The sequence below is a fragment of the Callionymus lyra genome, chromosome 14 (genome assembly GCF_982586985.1).
Source record: "Callionymus lyra chromosome 14, fCalLyr1.hap1.1, whole genome shotgun sequence".
Lineage (NCBI taxonomy): Eukaryota > Metazoa > Chordata > Actinopteri > Syngnathiformes > Callionymidae > Callionymus > Callionymus lyra.
Genome location: NC_141831.1, coordinates 5274932 through 5295411, shown reverse-complemented (window position 1 = coordinate 5295411; position 20480 = coordinate 5274932). Strand labels below are relative to the sequence as shown.

At 38.5% G+C, this 20480-nt stretch overlaps 2 protein-coding genes and 3 long non-coding RNA genes across 13 annotated transcripts in view; 4 read left to right on the top strand and 1 right to left on the bottom strand.

Moving 5' to 3' along the window:
* Positions 1-4725, top strand: part of synj1 (synaptojanin 1) — a 43643-nt gene extending 38918 nt beyond the window's left edge. For 8 of the 9 annotated variants that reach the window (XM_087806681.1, XM_087806679.1, XM_087806676.1 and 5 more), the window contains 3 exons: positions 461-620; positions 677-921; positions 2612-4725. In XM_087806681.1, the coding sequence (XP_087662807.1) occupies positions 461-620; positions 677-921; positions 2612-3415 (1209 nt within the window). In that variant the 3' untranslated portion in view covers positions 3416-4725. Of the gene's footprint in view, positions 1-460; positions 621-676; positions 922-1081; positions 1106-2611 lie in introns of all 9 variants that reach the window. The other variant, XM_087806682.1, reaches the window with a different exon arrangement.
* A 1022-nt stretch (positions 4726-5747) lies between these two features.
* Positions 5748-11722, top strand: cfap298 (cilia and flagella associated protein 298). The gene is made up of 8 exons (XM_087806809.1): positions 5748-5839; positions 6079-6226; positions 7879-8046; positions 9611-9678; positions 9765-9923; positions 9995-10126; positions 11381-11476; positions 11549-11722. Exons 2-8 carry the CDS (start codon positions 6088-6090, stop codon positions 11657-11659), a joined length of 873 nt encoding a protein of 290 aa, XP_087662935.1. The 5' UTR covers positions 5748-5839; positions 6079-6087; the 3' UTR covers positions 11660-11722.
* A 4198-nt stretch (positions 11723-15920) lies between these two features.
* Positions 15921-17642, top strand: LOC148065807 (uncharacterized). The gene is made up of 3 exons (XR_015713324.1): positions 15921-16613; positions 17296-17421; positions 17498-17642. It is a non-coding gene; the product is annotated as an uncharacterized LOC148065807 (long non-coding RNA).
* LOC148065808 (uncharacterized) lies at positions 16148-17129 on the bottom strand. Its single transcript, XR_015713325.1, has 2 exons — positions 16982-17129; positions 16148-16859 (listed from the first exon to the last, which is right to left on the bottom strand). It is a non-coding gene; the product is annotated as an uncharacterized LOC148065808 (long non-coding RNA).
* Positions 17643-17720: 78 nt separating the features above from the next.
* LOC148065806 (uncharacterized) lies at positions 17721-19431 on the top strand. The gene is made up of 5 exons (XR_015713326.1): positions 17721-17806; positions 17875-18026; positions 18119-18147; positions 18439-19063; positions 19144-19431. It is a non-coding gene; the product is annotated as an uncharacterized LOC148065806 (long non-coding RNA).
* The last annotated feature ends 1049 nt before the right edge of the window (positions 19432-20480 follow it).

Below are 20480 nucleotides of genomic sequence, written 5' to 3'. Positions count from 1 at the left end.
TATATACTGTATATTATTACAGGATTAAAGTTAAAGGAATAAAGTTGTACATATTGCATTTAATGCAAGAGTTAAATTATTAAAGTTAAAATATTATATTAATAAATATTACATTCATCATCACTACATTAAAGTCATATACTGTATGTTGCGATTATTAATTATTAATTATTATTATTTATTAGTTAAAGTTAAGATTCAAATGTAACAAAGGTGTTCGCTAGGGGGCAGTATTGTTGTCATTATGATGGTGAGGGAGAAGAAGACATGGAAAGAATATTAAATATATTATGTTTACATATGCGTTAGAAATAATAATAATAAAATAAAATAAATAAAAATTGGATACATCTGCATGTTTAGTAAAAATAGTCATTAATAAATAAACCATCTTGTGTTTATGACTAATTTATTTATTTTGCCTGAACATTGTTGACTCGTTTGTTTCCCGTCTGGACAGAACATTCCCCCCCGAGCCGGTGTCATCAGCATGCCTCCTCAGTCTCGCCCTCACCCCGGAGCCCCCAGACCCATCCAGGAAGTCCACCCCGGGGCCCCCCGCCCCGCCACGGACACGCACCCGGGGGCCCCTCGGCCCATCCCCGCCAAACCAGCCGACGGTGAGAAGCTTGTTTCTAGTGTGTCGCCCCTCAATACTCAAGTTGGTTTTTCTCAGGACCCCCCGTGACCGCCGCTCCTCCTGCTGGTCCCGTGATGAGGCCTCAGGCTCCCGCCCAGACCGTGGCCCCAGCGGCCCCTCTGCCGGCGCCGATGCAGCCCACGATGGCGGCTCCTCTCCAGCCTCACCCCGCCGCCGCCGCCGCCCCTCCTCCGGGTCTGGCCTCCCCTAAACCTCCGCCGCGCTCCCGGTCCTCTCACGCTCTGCCGCCCGACGCCGCCAAGTCCGAGGGCGCCGCTCAGGTAAGTGTCTTCGATCCACCTCCTCCTCCTTCTTCTTCTTCTGCTTCTTCTTCTTCTCCCGTGACTCCTCGACGGGTTGATTCTCCAGTGAACTGCTTCTCTCTTGTCTGACGTTCATGTCTTCCTGCTCTTCTCTTCCTCACACTCTCTCGCTCGCAAGCCGGAGAAGCCGTCAGGGTGAAAGGTACTTGAAACCAAAGCCACTTCGTCTTCACCCTCCTGCACCGTCGGTCGTAGATGTTTCACCTCCAGCACCTCCATGTTTCCTTCTTTCTCCTCCGTCTGTAGTTCACTTGTATTCAAGTGTCTCCTTTTTTCTACTCTTGGATTCATTCAATCGATCACTACTGGGAAAAAAGGTGTCCCCGTCACTCGTCCTTCCACGTGTGTGTGTCGTGCACATGTGTGTGTCGTGCACATGTGTGTGTCGTGCACATGTGTGTGTCGTGCACACCTGTGTGTCGTGCACATGTGTAACGATGCTTCATTTGTGTTCATGTGTTTTTGTTTGATCAAAGTTTTGTTCTTAGTCGACCGAGTGATTCCCTGTGGAGCTTCTCCCTTGACTTTGTTGTCAATATCAGGCTTTTACTCCAGCGTAGTGGAGCGTAACTACACAACACAACACAACACAACACAACACAACACAACACAACACAACACAACAGGACTTTATGTTTCGTCCGCTGTGAGGTGGAAATGTAATGTACAGAAGCAGATCTCCAGAGGGATAAATGAATCTGATCTAATGTAGCCACGAGCACTTGTTGCTGTGAGTAGTCGTGGATCTTAGTTAAATGCTGATGGAATTTACTATAATGCTGGTTTACTATTGTTGACTAAATTGAGACTAAAGTACTGACTAAAATCAGAATAAAATAATAACTAATATACTGACTATGTATAACTAAAATACTGACCAAGGTAAAACTAAAATACTGACCAAGGTAAGACTAAAATACTGACTAAAATCAGAATAAAATAATAACTAAAATACTGACTAAAATACTGGCCAAGGTAAAACTAAAATACTGACTAAAGTAAGACTAGAATATTGACTAAAGTAAGGCCAAAATACTGACTAAAGTAAGACTAGAATATTGACTAAAGTAAGAGTAAAATACTGACTAAAGTAAGACTATAATATTGAGTAAAGTAAGACTAAAATACTGACCAAGGTAAGACTACAATTCTGACTAAAATACTGACTTAAATAAGAATAAAATACTGACTAAAATGGTACTAAAATACTGACTTGAATAAGACTAAAATACTGACTTAAATAAGACTAAAATACTGGCTTGAATAAGACTAAAATACTGACTTGAATAAGACTAAAATACTGACTTAAATGAGACTAAAATACTGACTTAAATGAGACTAAAATACTGACTTAAATGAGACTAAAATACTGACTTGAATAAGACTAAAACACTGACTTAAATGACACTAAAATAAGACTAAAATAATACTAGAATACTGACAAATTTGGCCCCAGAATGCAATCAATCAAAGGTGTTCTCCAGGTTCTTAATATCAAAGTCGTCCGAGGGTCTCCTCTATGCTGTGAAAAAAAGGGCGGGGGCTCCACAGGGTAACTTTTCCACCTGCAGCTCAACATCCATTCCTGATCCATCCATCACGGTCGACTCTATGTTCTCCTCCTCATGTTCCTCCTCTTTCTTCGCAGACGAACGGACTGAACGGAGTCAGAGAAGCACAAAGAAAGTTCAACCCCTTCGACACGACCGACTCCTCCTCATCCTCCCCCTGGCAGACCACCCAGTCCCTGACCCGAGGCTCCTCCCTGAGGGCGCCGCCCCCCGCCCCCAGCTCCACCTGGTCCTCCAGGACCCTCCCGCCCTCCGTCCAGCCGTCCGCCCTCGCCGACCTCCAGGCCCTGGAGTCTTCCTCCTCCTCGTCCTCGCTGTCCACGCCGTCGCCCGTCACCTCCTGCCTGCTGCCGCCGCCGCCCTCCTCCCTGTGCAGGAGTCGCTCGCAGGAGGCGCTCCGGGCCTCGCCCTTCCAGGCGGAGCCGCTCCCCGCCCGACCCAGCAGCACCAACCCGTTCACCGCCGAGCCCAACGCCGGCGCCAGGAACCTCCAGAGGAGCCTGACCGTCACGCAGCCCCTCGTCCCGCTGCCGGCCCGGCCCGCCCGGCCCGCCCTGGCACCCCAACGGTCTCTGTTCGATCCCCTGACCCCGCACCCCCCCGACCCCTTCAGCCCCACCTCCCATCTACCTGTCGCCCCCCTGCCCCTGCCTCGTACACAGCCCGCCGCCCACACCAAGCAGTGGGTCACGTTCGACGACGATCTCGACTTCCTACCCAAGACCATAACACCCCCACAAAACCCACCCGTCAAAGCCACCTTCGAGCCGGACTGGTTATCCTCGGACCCCGTCCCCCCGCCCCTCCCCTCAAGAACTGCTCACCCCAAACCCCCAGAAGGCTCCGCCAGCCTCTTCCCCTGGGAGTCCACAGAAAGATAGGACCATATATATATATATATATATAGATGGTATATGACACTGGTGTACATGTGTGTGTATAAAAGAGTATTTAAGATCAGGTTTAGAAGAAAAAAAATCCCCCAAAAACACTTATTTTTTGAGGCAACAAACCGGTGCCTACATCACATACAATATTAATCATGTCGTGTGTTACTGCCTGTGCAATAGGGCGTCAGTGTTGGGTTCACCTCCACAAATATCACTGTTTTGATCGACAGCCAATCACAGCCCCCTGTTTTTTCAAACTCCCCTCTGATTGGCTGCTCCCAGACTATGCACTGAAGAGTCTGACGTTTCTGCAAAAAAAACTACTAGTTTTTTTTTTCTTCTGTTACCGAATGTATTTTCTGTTGCACATTTATTCCAGCGTCGGTCCTTATCAGACGCCGTACATAGTTCCTTATGTATCGACGTATATCTTCCTCGGTCATCGTTGGTTTGCACAGACTGATCTGCACTGAGACGCCAGCATTCTGTTCATTCAAAGAAGGTTTTTTTCGCCGTCGTTTATCCAAACTATTGTAAATAATATGCGAGCGAACGCAAAAGGGCGATGATGTCGTCGAAGGTGACGTGACGTGTCTTGTTTGTCGTCTTATATCTCACAGAAAATGCTCTTAATCTCCACCATATCCACGTCATGACTGTAACTTTCTTTTTTTTTACTTGTTCAAATACGAGTTTCATCGGGAGCTACTTGAAAAAAAAAGAAAAAGATCCGAACCATATATTCCTGCCGTGGCGTGACGTGTTTAGACGGGTGACTGAAAGTCGATGTTACAATAACCATTCCTAACGTATGCGAGGTGTCGTGAGTCAGTGTTTGAAACTGTTAAGAAAGTGGCTGCGGACTCTTTTTTTTTTTCTACGCTCACTATTCCAACGGTATATCTTCCTCGCGCGCAGTAGCTAAAGAGCCGGCGTCCGTTTTTGCCTTCTTCGCTTTCATCACCTCTTGGAAAAAAAAAAGTGGCATTTAAATGTGTTCCGTGCGTGACGTAGCTGCATCAGTATCAGTAGGCGAGTTAGTCGGCCGCGCTTCCTGTCATGAAGAGATATCGTGTGTGGGTTCTACTCCCCTCGTGAGCGACCGCCGTGTCCCTTTTACGACTATTACCCCCCCCTCATAGTGAATAAGTGTATTAAAAACAAGTGTATTCAAGAGAAACGTGACGCAGACGCTCACGTTGATATACGAAATGTTACATATTTTAAGTGCAGCGACTGCACATTTTTCCGTACGAGTCTGTTCGTGTCGTATGTATGCAAAATAAAAGGTGTTAAAGATGGTTGTTTGGGTCACAGATTTTTAACTTTCATAACTTTAAAGAAACTAAAAAGTGATTACATTAGCCTGCTAGCTTAAAAAAAGAGTTAACAAAAATGTGTTATCTTGTCTTTTAAAGTTGTTTTAGGGTTGCTATGGACGGTTGGTAGCGGTTGAAAATATCAGAAATGCCGCTGGTACTGGTAACAATTTAATTGTTGAGTTACGGAAGTTGTTTTATTCTTTTTAGTCGAAGCTAGTCGCAAAAAAAAGAAGGAGATAAATGCTATTTTTCGTAAATAACTAGTAAAACGCTGAACCAGAACTTAATTTTTATAAGGTAATACCAACATTTTATTTGATTCGCACTAAGCATCACTAGACTGTGATTTTTGATATGAAAGTATTTGTTTTTAAAGCTTTTAAACGACAACAATATAAGATAACCTTTGACCTTAGCAACTAAAAGTTATTAAATTAGCCTGCTAGCTTAAAAAGAGAAACTAATAAGTGTTTAAATTACAGCAGGACATCATAAAAGACAGAATTACAATCAAATAAATCAACTTTAGTTTGACTGTAGAGACGAAAAGTATTTTTATTGTTCGTTCAAAGTGTGTTGTTATGGTTGCTAGGGAAGCTCGGCAGCGGCCGAATGGATCCGAAATGCCGCGAAGCTGACGTCACTGATGGGCCGAAGTAGGTATAATTGTTTTTGGTTTTATTTATTTTCACGCCAATATAATTATTGAAATATGTTTGTTAATTAATTGATTTTAATGAATTTTAATTGATGAAATAACGAACAATGTTAAGTAAATAAACGCTGTAAACGCTAGTTCAGTGTTTTTTTAGTTATCGAGTATTTTGACAGGTAATTACAAAACCAAATTCGGAATTAGACTTTAAAAGCCTAAAAACATTTATATTTTTGTAGCTAACAATAAACAATTTAAAGATTCGATTTTAAGATTAAAAAAATAAATAAAACTACTCACCGTTAGGTGGCGGTAGTTCCCCCATAAGCCTCCGCGCTGTGCTATATTTAAGAAAGAGAAGAAGAATCAACACCACTGGCGGTTCGACTTCTTCGCTATTTTAATATAATTCTAAATGTTTACGGTGTTTGAAAACAGGTGAGATTTAATGTTTTTCTTTTGTAGTTTTCTCTGTGAAAATGTTTAAATGTTAGCTAATAAACAACGAGATTATTTTACGATTATAAAAGTTTATCGACAGTAGTTTCTAGAATGTGTTAGATTCCGTTGTCATGGTTACTCAGTTGACTCTGGTCAGTCGTCCACAGACTCGAGGTATCAACGGAACCAGGTTCGTGTTTCGATGGATGTTTTTGTTAAACCTTTTCTTTCTCCAGGAGGTGACGATGGTGCAGCTGCACGTCAAGCGCGGGGACGAGAGTCAGTTTCTGTTCGACACGAGCGTCGACGTCACGCTGGAGGTTCTGATCCAAAGCATCACGAGCGTCTACAACATGAGGCTCAAGGTGGACCGAGTGTGTGGAGGTGAGGTTCTGAAGCACATCTGATGCTCATTCATTTATGTAGAAGTGGGTTTTTTACCAGGAAAAAAGAACAAACAAAAACGAAAACATGAATAAAAGCGAATTCTTAAATAAAACTTTAGTGTTAAGATAACTTAGCCTAAAGTAAAAGTTAATAAAAAATAATGTGTGTCTTGTAAACTAAAGTAAAATGTCAAGGACAATGTTTTGCATGAAACACTGAATAAATAAACAAATTAACTGTTAATAATGTTTCAATAATTTATTTTATTTACCATATATTTGTTATGTTTTTACATTTTTATTACTAAAACATGTCTAATCATATAAATAACAACAATAGTGAAAGGTTTGTGTAAAAAAATATATATCATTTGAACAAAATCAATCAATGTTTATCAACTTGTTGTTCTTGGTTAAAAAAAAAGACTTTAATTCTGATTGTTCAAAATAAGTTTTGAGCTTTTTTTCTTAGTGATGTGTTGATGAAGCTTCGTGAAGCAGTGTCTTTATTTTCCACTAGATGTCACTCTTTGCTCCATAATCATTAGCGTTGAACAAGTATGCTATTGAAACCCCCACATGAAAAGCGCTATATAAATAAATATTACTTACTTACTTAAATGGTTTTGAAGCTGAGGGCGCCCCCTACTGTCCTCTGAAAGATATGACACTGCTACTATTTTATGTTGTAGTAAATGAAATGTTTATTGTTAAATATCATATTATAAGTTATAAAGTTGTGTACCATTACAAGATTAAAGTTGCATATTTTTCATTTTTTACAGTAAAGTCTTATATATTATATTTTATCAATGTTTCTCAACTTGTTGTTCTTGGTTAAAAAAATGACTTTAATTCTGATTGTTCAAAATAAGTTTTGACCCTTTTTTCTTAGTGATGTGTTGATGAAGCTTCGTGAAGCAGTGTCTTTATTTTCCACTAGATGTCACTCTTTGCTCCATAATCATTAGCGTTGAACAAGTATGCTATTGAAACCCCACATCGTTTTGAAGCTGAGGGCGCCCCCTACTGTCCTCTGAAAGATATGACACTGCTACTATTTTATGTTGTAGTAAATGAAATGTTTATTGTTAAATATTATATTATAAGTTATAAAGTTGTGTACCATTACAAGATTAAAGTTGTATATTTTCCATTTTTTACAGTAAAGTCTTATGTATTATATTTAATCAATGTTTCTCAACTTGTTGTTCCTGATAAAAAAATAAAATAAAAGACTTTAATTCTGATCGTTCGAAATAAGTTTTGACCCTTTTTTCTTTGTGATGTGTTGATGAAGCTTCGTGAAGCAGTGTCTTTATTTTCCACTAGATGTCACTCTTTGCTCCATAATCATTAGCGTTGAACAAGTATGCTATTGACACCCCACATCGTTTTGAAGCTGAGGGCGCCCCCTACTGTCCTCTGAAAGATATGACACTGCTTCATGAAGCTTCATCGACACATCACTAAGAAAAAGGGTCAAAACTTCTTTTTTTAGCCTCGCAAAAAGTCTTGACATCAAATAAGATGAAGATGTTATTAAGTGTGTGTGTGTGTGTGTGTGTGTGTGTGGTGTGTGTGTGTGTGTGTGTGTGTGTGTGTGTGTGTGTGTGTGTGTGTGTGTGTGTGTGTGTGTGTGTCTCACAGAGATGACAGAACTGGCGGAACACGGCGTCACTCTCCCACCCAACATGCAGGGTCTCACGGACGAGCAGGTCCTGGAGCTGAAGCTCCGAGACGAGTGGGAGGATCAGTGCGTCCCGAGTGGAGGATCTCAGTTCAACAAGGACCAGATCGGGAGGAGGAACGGACACGGTGAGAATCTGACGCTTCTTTATCAGAAGAATCTGATGAGTAACGATGCGGTATATAGTGATACTGTAGTAACAAGTAGTGATAGTAGTGTCATGTTGTTCAGAGGTCAGTAGGTGGCGCCACCGGTTTAAAAATGATGTTTCATTAGAACAGTTGTTCAAAACAAAGGGCAATAGTGCAGAGACGCCATCTAGTGGACTCTGAAGATAATGGCACTGTTTCACAAAGCATCATCAGACAATCTTTTTTTTTTTTAAGTATATATGTGTAGTATTGTCGAGTACTTGACTCTTGTGTTGTGATAGTGTTGTAACAAGTATATACTTGTAGTATTGTCCAGTACTTGACTCTGGTGTTGTGATAGTGTTGTAACAAGTATATACTTGTAGTATTGTCCAGTACTTGACTCTGGTGTTGTGATAGTGTAGTAACAAGTATATATGTGTAGTATTGTCCAGTACTTGACTCTGGTGTTGTGATAGTGTAGTAACAAGTATATATGTGTAGTATTGTCCAGTACTTGACTTTGGTGTTGTGTTAGTGTAGTAACAAGGATATATGTGTAGTATTGTCCAGTACTTGACTCTGGTGTTATGATAGTGTAGTAACAAGGATATATGTGTAGTATTGTCCAGTACTTGACTCTGGTGTTATGATAGTGTAGTAACAAGTATATATGTGTAGTATTGTCCAGTACTTGACTCTGGTGTTGTGATAGTGTAGTAACAAGTATATATGTGTAGTATTGTCCAGTACTTGACTCTGGTGTTGTGATAGTGTAGTAACAAGTATATATGTGTAGTATTGTCCAGTACTTGACTCTGGTGTTGTGATAGTGTAGTAACAAGTATATATGTGTAGTATTGTCCAGTACTTGACTCTGGTGTTGTAGTATTTACAGACCACATCACTCTTGATGAAGTCGTAACTACTTTCATTTGTTTTTAAACCAAAATATGTCCAAACATCAGCTTTAAAAACTGCTGAAGTCACTGTATCCTCTTGTCCTCAGTCATCTCCGGGGTATTGCAGGATTTCCTTGTGTATTTAGCTGCAGAGGACATTTTAACTGCTGCCATCTAGAGGCCAGAAGTTTAACTGCAACACAAAAATGATCAAACACCGTGAATATTTCAAATTTCAAGTCAATTCAATTGAAATGTCATGTTTATATTTTTGTTTGTTATTTGTTGTATAATTGTAGGAATACATAGTAATGTATATATATATATATAAAACTATATGCAATGTACATATATATTATGTTGTTGTTTTTTTAATTATACATCTACAGTATCATGGGGAAAATATTGTGATATTTCAGTGTCTTATTTATATTCTTTCTCAAATACCTTTATCTTGTTTTTATATTAAAAAAACTTATTTGAACTCAGAGAAACTCTTGTTTGTAAAACAACTTAATAATGAGAAATATTGTTTAAGCTGAAGTTGATTCAGCAGCAGAAGTTGTTTGTCAACAAAAAAAATGTGTGAAACGACTTCTTCTGGATTAAAAAACAACAACATTATGAAAGAAATAAAGTATTTTGTTCTTCTGCTGCAGCTCCGAACGACAAGATGAAGCGAGTGATCCTGAAGACGGTGGACGAGGCGAAGGCTCTGATCTCAAAAGTATGTGTTTGAGTCTCAAAAGTATGTGTTGATCGTGACTCGAGTCGACACGAAACTCACGATTGTGTGTTTTTTTTCTTCTCCAGAAACAGCTTCAAGCGAACGTCAGTTTGGACGCGGCGACGGCGAAGGAGGCTCTGGACCTGCTCCGCGGCGCCACCATGATCGTGTACCCCATGGGACTCCCGCCCCACGACCCCATCAGGATGGAGTTCGAGGACCGCGAGGACCTGTCGGGGACTCAGGTAACGTGAGGCTCCGTCGGCGATTTTTAAAAAAAAAAAGTTGTGTTGTAGTTTCACACTCCTGCCTCCAGGCGTCGCTGCAGGTGATGGCGGAGCACGAGTGTCAGCTGTGGTGGGCGAACAAAGAGATGGAGCGAGGGAAGAAACTGCAAGACTACATCGGCAAGAACGACAAGACCAAGCTGGTGGTCAAGATACAGAAGGTTTTTAAAAAAGGATTTCTATAGATATTTATTTATAACAACTCGTGGAAATAATGTGGAAGAAATATGGAAATAATTATGGAAAATAAATAGAAATAATGTGTTTAAGTCTAATATGTGCCTTTCTTTTTAATTAACACTAAAAACTAACAATTCGATGTTGAAAAGTAGATTTTTTTCTTTTTTTTAATGGAAACTTTTTGGTATTTTAAACATTTTATAATTGTATTATTGAAAATTTAGAGTTAATAACGTCTATGTTGAAAGATTGATTTTATTTAAAAATTTAAAAAAAACGTTTATTTTATTGATATATTGAAATTCTAATAATTAAAAAATAAAGATTTTAAATTCAATATATTTATATTAAATTTATTAAACCAACATTTTTATTGAAATTAAAATACTAGAAATAAATCAATATTCCATTTACATGTTTTTAATTTATTTTTGAATTAATTATCAAAAATAAAATATATTAATTAAAATAAAAATAAAAAATGTACATTTAATTATTCAAAAACAAAAAAATCAACCTTGTAAAATATAAATGATTGAATCATTTATTTTCAAATCTTGAAACTTTCAATACTTTTGTTGAAATGTTGCTTTAAAAAAGTTTTTATTGAATAATTTAATCCCATCATTTCTTTAGGTTTATTTTTTAAATACTTGGATTCAATCATTTACATCTTTAAAGGTTTATTTTATTTTTATTTGAATGATTGAATGTTAATTATTTAATATTTTTAAAATTAATAAAACTAATTCACTGATTTCAATTTTGGGATATTTCCATAAAAAAATCAAATCGATTGTTGATTTATTTATAGTCTTTTAAATTCAATATAAAAATGTTGGTTTAATACAGTTAATATAGAAAAAAATATATATTGAATTTAAAACTTTTTTTTTTAACTATTAGAATTTCAATATAAAACTGTGTAAAATATACATAATTAAAAAAAACATGTATTTATTTTCATTCATTTTTAAAATAAAATCAATCTTTCAACATAAACGTTATTAAATTTAAATTTTCAATAATAAAATTATTCAATGCTTTAAAAACAACCAAGTTTCCTTTTTTTTTTTTTTAAATCAACTTTTCGAAAATAAATAGTTTGTTTTTAGTGTTAATTAAAAAAAAGTCTATTCAACTTTTCAATATTCTTTTAACACTGATATATTTCCACATATTAGACTTAATTAAATCTGTATTACATGTTCATGTTCTGCTGCTGTTCCCGCTAGAAAGGACAGGGGGCGCCAGCGAGGGAACCTCTGGTCACGAGCGAGCAGCAGAAGAAGATGATGCTTCAACATCACAGGAGACAAGAAGAGCTGAAGGTGAGAAGCTTCTGAACACATGGAAAAACATCTCCACTGACGTCATGTTCTGCTTACCTTACCTTACCTTAGAAACTGGACGAGGCGGACGACGACACTTACCTGGACTCCACCTGGTCGGACGGTCAAGCTCTGAAGAGACAGTTCCAGGGTCTCGGGAACATCAAGTGGGGGCCGCGGTGAAAACACAACAGTTTACACTCATTTAGAAGCAACAACACAATAAAACCATTCATGGAAATTAAACTTGAATTGTTTCTTGTCTTTAGAATCAATGATGATAAATGTTGTTAAAGTAAATATATGGAAGATCAGGAGTTTTAAACTTTGTGAATGAATATGTAAATAAAACGAGGTCAGAATAATGTGGAAAAATATATGGAAATAATGAGAAAGAAGGGAAATTATGTGGAACGTTAACTGGAAATTATGTGAGAAAATTAATGAAATTACTGTGAATAAATATATGGAAATAATTAGAGAAAATAAATGCAAATAATGTTGGAAATAATTCTTAGAAATAATGTGGAAAATAAATGTAAATCATGTGAAAATAAATGGAATAATTCTTAGAAATAATGTGGAAAATAAATGGATCTAATGTTGGAAAATAAATGGAAAAAAATAGAGAAAATAAATTCAAATAATGTTGGAAATAACTAGAAAAAAATAAATGGAAATAATGTGGAAAATAAATGCAAATCATGTGAAAATAAATGGAATAATTCTTAGAAATAATGTGGAAAATAAATGGATCTAATGTTGGAAAATAAATGGAAAAAAATAGAGAAAATAAATTCAAATAAAGTTGGAAATAATTAGAAAAAAATAAATGGAAATAATGTGGAAAATAAATGCAAATCATGTGAAAATAAATGGAATAATTCTTAGAAATAATGTGGAAAATAAATGGATCTAATGTTGGAAAATAAATGGAAAAAAATAGAGAAAATAAATTCAAATAAAGTTGGAAATAATTAGAAAAAAATAAATGGAAATAATGTGGAAAATAAATGCAAATAATGTTGGAAATAATTAGAAAAAATAAATGGAAATAATGTGGGAAATAAGTGGAACCATTAAATGGAAATAATGTGGAAAATAAATGGAAATATTTAGAGAAAATAAATGGATCTAATGTTGGAAAATAAATGGAAAGAAAATAGAGAAAATAAATTCAAATAATGTTGGTAATAATTAGAAAAAATAAATGGAAATAATGTGGAAAATAAATGGAAATTAACAGGAAGTCAAAGATGCAAAATTGGTAGTTGAACTCATTATAAAGAGTAGACTAAAGTGATTAAAATTGTCGAGGACATATCTGGGAATTGAACCAGCAACCTGCAAAATCCAAAAATGCAGGCAACTTAGTCACTGAGCTAGAAATTGTGGAAGAAGATGATGGTGATAATAATAGAAGACAGAGAAGTCAACAAAAGTTTCATTAACATGAAGATGAATTATTGAAATAATAAAACTTGTTCAGCTTGTGCCGCCCCCTGCAGGATCACAAGAGAACACTCACTCAGGTCCTAGATAACAAGTCAACTGTGAAGGTGAAGGAAATAAATGGACTTGAACCCAGGTCATAAGAGGTCACGGATCTTAAAAAAGATCAATCACTGTAACCACTGGACCACGAAGGCTGAGCTGTTGCCACAGAAACTAAGTTATAAGACTCATATGACACTGAAGTTGAAGCGAAGTCAAATTTTGAGCATTGAATTGACGTCGAAAAGAAGACGCTCTCATGTCCTCTAGTGTTCATTGAAACAAAGGTGAATATAAAAGTGGTCAGGTATTAAATCCTGAAATATTTAGTAAACTGTTTGTACTTTGTGGTCTCAGTGAGTCACATTTATCTTCTTAATTCCACAAATAAATGCAAACATGAATAATGCAGAAGTTACTGCAGACACTGAACCAGCTGATGCCGTCGTCGGTGATGAAGGAACAAGAAACTTGAAGCACTGTGATATTCCTCCTTTTATTTCAAACAAACCTGTTCAATTAAATACAACAAAAACATTGAGATAAAAAATCATCACATGAATGATTCTACATGTTCATTATATCTCACACTGCTAACAGTACTTTGAGTACGAAATGTATATAATATATTATATATAGAAATATGTCAAATTCATAATTTATGTCGAACTATACCTAAATATATTAAAAAAAGTTAATAAAATTATTTTACGTTTTTTTTTTTTGCAGTTAGAAATGTTGTCTTTATTATATATATTTAGACTCGTAGGCTCCGCCCACTGAACTACCAACATTCATCCAATCAAATTCAATTTTGAATTAGACAAATTCATTCATTTATTTTTCTCTCATTGTAACTGACAAAATCACTGCATTCTTTTATTATAACCACTTTTATTTGCACGTTTTCATGACTAAAAGTAACGGAAAAATATGAAGTGATGATTGAAAACACATTCTTGATCAAACCAGTGTCACATCGACATCATTTCCACACAATCACAGATGTTTCGAGGGTTTAAAACTGATTTGACACCTTTTTTTTTTTAAATACACACACTTTCACGTCTAGACGTTCATAAGGCACGACGGCGGCGTCGAAGGTTGTTCTCTGGAGGTTCTTGAGTTGATCTCAGAAGACGGTGGCTTTCATGTCTTGGCTGAAAAAGGCTCCGAACTGCAGGTCTTTGGACATCAGCTCGTCCTCCACGTTCTAAGGTAAGGTAAGGTAAAACTTTATTGATCCCTCAGGAGGTCTCCTTCGGGAAATTGTTTTTTCCAGTAGCCAGCAATTTTTCATAAACAATAAAAAATAATACATAAAAAATAAAATAAGAAAAGAACATAAGAGAAAGAGAAAGATGACACAATCTAAGTCTAAAGATAAAGATAAAGAACATAGATCAAAGAAAAACAACAAAGACAAAGATACAAAGACTAACATGGAACAGAACATCCAGATACTTTCACTCCACTCCTGCCCCCAAACTCAGAATTGTACAATTGAATAGCCCGAGGGATGAATGAGTCCCTGAGTCTATTAGTGTTGCACCTGGGTAGGAGCATTCGTGCTCTCATTCTGCTTCTCTGCTCACTGATGATAGTGTTCAGAGGATGATGTCATCATCCATGATGGACAGTAGTTTGTTCAGTGATCTCCTCTCAGCAACTGTCACCAGTGAGTCCAGCTTCATTCCAACCACAGAGCCAGCCCTCCTGATCAACCTGTCCAACCTGTTGACCTCCTCTTGGACACATTTCCACCCCAACACACCACAGCATAGAACAGGACACTGGCCACCACAGACTGGTAGAACATGCAGAGGAGCTTCTTGCAGATGTTAAATGATCGAAGCCTCCTCAGAAAGTACAGTCTACTCTGAACCTTCTTATACACATGGTCTGTGTTGCAGGACCAGTTTACTGTCCAGCCACACACCGAGGTGCTTATAGTTGTCCACTATCTCCACCTCGTCGCCTCTGATGGACACTGGACGTGGCACTCTCCAGCGCCCACTTGTGTTCCACGATCTCCAGAGCCTCCCACTCGCTCTGACGCAACACGGGAGAGCAGAGACCTCTTTTTCTTTTTTTATACCAATTAACTACAGAACATGTGATCAGTAGAACGATCACAGCAACAATAATTCCAGCCACTTCTCCTATCCAATAATACTATGCAATATCTTTAATGAATCAATTCATGTACATTTATATCAAACCTGCTATTCCCTGCATGATGGGATCAGAAACACTAGAATTCTACTTTCTCGGTACGTTTTAGATTTACAACACATGGACATACAGTAGATCTGACTTAATTATTAAGGTCATGTATGTCATTAATCATTTTTCTACTTAATGACGACATCATTAAAAGTGTGAACTGCAGTCACACTACAACTCTGCAGCAACTCTTCAGAACTCTGCAGCGAGAATTCTGAGCCGCTCTAGTAGAAGAACTCACATTTCTCCGGTCCTTAAAACTCTTCACTGGCTTCCAGTTTCTTTCAGGATCAACTTTAAAATTCTGGTTCTTACTTTCAGATCTATTCATGGTCAGGCTCCTCCTTACATCACTGATCTGATCCAGCCTTACACCCCAACTCGGGCTCTGAGGTCTGTGGATCAGAATCTACTTATGGTTCCTCGCACACGACTCAGGACCAGAGGAGAGAAATCTTTTCAGGCTGTTGCTCCTAAGCTTTGGAACGATCTTCTCTCTCTTTGCGCTTTATGATCTACTGACTCCTTTAAGAAACATCTTAAGACGTTTCTATTTGTTCAGGCTTTTCCTTGAATTTCTCGAACTCCTGTGTTGTTCTCAGTATTATCTTGATCTTTAAAGTATATACTTTTTTGAGTATTGTTTTGATTGTTTAAGCGCTTTGTGACCCTGGTCTCGAAAAGCGCTATATAAATAAATATTACTTACTTACTTACAAGTTTATGTCCATAATCCTTAGATATTCTCTCCAAATGAGAACAATTTAACAGAAGAGTTTAACATTACCTTGGCTGTAGTCATGCTCTGTAGACAGAAGCTTCACCTGCACAGGTGATCTCATTAGCTCGTCCTGTCTCTCCACCTGCACGCAAAGCAACTTGTACTCTCTGCTGCCCTCTAGTGTTGCTAAAACTATTTATTATGTCCAATAAACAAACCTACAGAAAGACTTAACAGTGTGGGTCTTTCTTTTTATTTCAAGGGTCCCCATTTTGTCTCAAACATCAATATAGCTAATATTTAACACTAATTGGTAAATATCAAACATGTATGCTTCATTACAGTTGAAACAATTGTTCTCTGGTAACAAATATTTATCATTAAACATGTGTGTTCATGTATGATCCATGGCACTCATCATGATGGACAAATATGATGGAAAAACATTCTATTAGTGTCAGTACAGAACACGAGGTTGGAAATCAACGACGCATTTGCGCATGCGTTGTCCACCTACAAGGAGGTTTATAACGGTCAGACGCGGAAGAATCTACGAAACTATCACTGATAGATTCTCAAAAATCATCTGATATAAAATGATCTTTTCTCTCAAGGATAAGGATGCTGAAGGAGTGACGTCACAGTGTCCACTGTTGAAGGATAAGGATGTTGAGTGTCCAGCTGGAAGGAGCAGAGGTACATGTTGTGGTTTATTAAAGTCTCTTTTCATTTTATTGACATCGGTAAATGTAACGCTAAGTTTAAGTGAAGGTATCAAGACCTGTCGCCCTTCCCAGCTATCTTCTAAATAATCCACGGAGGAAAAATTCAGAAAAAAAAGTCTTATATAGATCCAGAGCGGTCCGTAATAGGAACAAAAAAACAAAACAGGCACTCGGGGCGAAGGCAGGGCACTTCTGGAGATCGGGGTCCCAACAGCAACTAAAACAAAAAGACAAAAGGACTCACTTGAGTAAATAAAAGTGCTGACAACGTCAGGAGTATCCAAAGGATTATCCAGTTCTGATTCAAAGGCGAGGAGCGAGATCGAAAGGACAGCCAACCTGGTCTGGAAACGCAATACTCTGGCGAGTTCTTCCGGGTAGAGACGCTCCTTATCAATGGGAAGAACCCGCCACTCCATCATCCCCAGCCGCGCACCTGCCAGCGTCTGTCACTCAAAACACAGGACACATGAAAACGGAAAACCACCTATAAAAAATAAAACAAAACAATATAAGCATGACACTTGTATGTTGATTCTATCAAATGTATTCTGCCTATTTTAAATGTTGACCTTTTTTCTTATAAGAGTAACTGTCAGGAGTCTTGATGTAAAACGTCACTCAAATTTGTCATTTATTTATTTCTCTCACAGGATTCAGAGTCAATGTTCATTGCACAGAATTTCCATCTCCGTCCTGCACTGTCTGTGATGATGGAACTTACATGGACAAATTGAACCGAGAGAAACATGGTTTCAAGTGTCTCGTCTGTACTGAAGGTAAAGTTTGTTCTTCACTAGAATGATGAGTTGGTCAGTATGTAGATGTGATGTAGAATTTGTTATTGACTAACAGGACTGAGAGAGATCAGATCCTGTACCTTCACAGCAAACACCAAGTGTGAACCTCTGGAGGGTTTTTTCTGTGTGGACGGCTCAGTGGACACATGTGTGGCAGCACAGCAACACTCCACATGTGAACCAGGACAGTTCATCATCAGAGCAGGCGAGTTTCACATCCAACATGTGAAATGCAAGAGTGCAGAAACTATAAGACACACACAATGTTCTTCACAGGAACGTCCTCCACAGACACTGAGTGTGGAATCTGCAGTGAAGGAACATTTTCAAATGGAACGTTCACGTCATGTCAGGATCACAAACAGTGAGTGAAGCTTCACAAATGTTTGCTCCAGATGTTTTCTTCTAAACTGTCTCCACTTGTCTTTGTAGATGTTCAACATATCTACGAGAAGGAACTATTTCTTCTGACTCTGTATGTCGAGAAGGTTTGACACCAGGAGAAGTGGCTGGAATTATTGTTGCTGTGATCGTTCTACTGATCACATGTTCTGTAGTTTATTGGTATAAAAAAAGAAAAAGAGGTAAAAAACAAATGCATTCATAAAAATCACATTATTATATTGATTTGTGTTTATCTGGAGTCATTTCCTTGAATTATTTTTCTCCTTAACAGATCGAAAAGAGTTCAAGAGAAGAAGGAAGGTATGTAAGAACGTTTTTTAGTCATTTATCAAAGTGATTTAATGTTTAAATGTAATGTTGATTAATTTTGCAAATGTCATCACTTGTACAATTAAAATTAATGTCAATTTTGGTTTAATATCTTCAGCACTGCAGTATTTGTGCATCAGAGAAACTATCATTATTTCTTATTAGGAGGTGGCAGTGGAAATGAATGAATGAATGTATGGTTTAAACGGAGCATCCGTGAGAATTTCAATTAGTTTGAGCTTTTTTTTTAATCTAAACTGACTTATTTTTTTCTTGTCTTAGATCAATTTATTCATCTGAGAATAAGTCCGATGAAGTCGAACATGTTCCACTGATGGTAGAACCCGGGGAAGACCCAGAACACACTGAAGAACCATGTTCCTCCACTGGGCTGGAAACACAGGGGGGTCCTCCAGAAAGAGCTGGACGATGTAACTGGGGAGAAGAAAGTATGGACCTCTCTGCTGAAGCTGCTGCCCCCGTGACAAGAATCCAGATAAACAGACCAGAGATAGCAGACGTTGAATATGAACTAATTGGACACGAGGATATTAAAGTAGATTGTTCAGTCATTCAATAGAATGTTTCAGTTTTATACAACATGAAAAATGTGTTCATAAATGATCTGTTCAGTGAACATAACATATTTCTGGCTGTTTTCATTTGCCTGTGTGTGTAGCTTAGTCTGTGATATAGAAAACAGTTTCTGTCAAAGCTTTCATTAATCTCATAAATGGCTGATCAGTTAAACATCAGCCAGGTTTGAGGATGTACTTCACTCCACAGCCGTCAGTGTTGCTTGTTCTTTCACTGCCCTTTATGTGAGGTCACCAAATTCAGACCAGCACAGATGGACAAAACCCAACAGCACATACAAAGCCACTTGAGAAAGGCAATCATCATGGAGGTGTGTACAGTATATCTTTAGTTAGTTCCTCGTATATTGCATCATAAAAGTCTAACCGTTTACATTTTTATGTTTGACAGACTATCCGATACACAGATGTGGGCTGCAGACCAGAACCTCACGTCCATTGTCCGTATTGTGCTGATACAGCTGTCATGGTTGCATGTTGCATGGATGTGTGTATCTTTAAAACATGTTGAATAACAGAAAAATGTATTCAGTATTCAGTGTGTGTTCAGTACTACAACTCCAATGGGCCTTTTCATACAACGCTAACAAACTCATCTGTTATCGTTGCCGTAAGATCACATCCAAAGTATGTCGTGGCAGCTGATGCGAAACAAGGTTTGGCAAAAACAAAAGTGTGGTGTTAGATTAAAATTATTATACACTATACGTATACGCCATACTTAAATTAACCCCTTGACGCCTGAATTTATTTGCAATTGTTCAAAAAAAATGTTTTATGTGTGCATGTCACATGAAACAAATGCGCGCACGCACACATAAAACAAATGCGCGCACGCACACATAAAACAAATGCGCGCATGCACACATAAAACAAATGCGCGCATGCACACATAAAACAAATGCGCGCACGCACACATAAAACAAATGCGCGCACGCACAGATAAAACAAATGCGCGCACGCACACATAAAACAAATGCGCGCACGCACACATAAAACAAATGCGCGCATGCACACATAAAACAAATGCGCGCATGCACACATAAAACAAATGCGCGCATGTCACATAAAACAAATGCGCGCACGCACACATAAAACAAATGCGCGCACGCACACACAAAACAAATGCACAAGAGCACACAAAACAAATGCGCGCGCACCGATAAAACAAATGCACACGCACACAACACACGCACGCACACATAAAACAAACGCGCACGCACACACACTCCCTACGACTAGTGCTGAGCAGAGTGGCTGCTGCGGGTTTGAAGCTGCACCCTGACAAGTGTCACTTCTTAAGGCGAGAGTTAGTGCGTGTGTGTGTCAATGTGCGTCAATGCGTGCGCGTGTGTCAATGTGCGTCAATGCGCGCGCGTGTGTCAATGTGCGTCAATGCTTGCGCGTGTCAATGTGCGTCAATGCGCGCGTGCGTGTCAATGTGTGTCAATGCGCGCGTGTGTCAATGTGCGTCAATGCTTGCGCGCGTGTCAATGTGCGTCAATGCGCGCGTGCGTGTCAATGTGCGTCAATGCGCCCGTGCGTGTCAATGCGTGTGTCAATATGCGCGCGCGTGTCAATGTGCGTCAATGCTTGCGCGCGTGTCAATGTGCGTCAATGCGCGCGTGCGTGTCAATGTGCGTCAATGCGCCCGTGCGTGTCAATGCGTGTGCGTGCGTCAATGCTTGCGAGTGTCAATGTGCGTCAATGCGCGCGCGTGTGTCAATG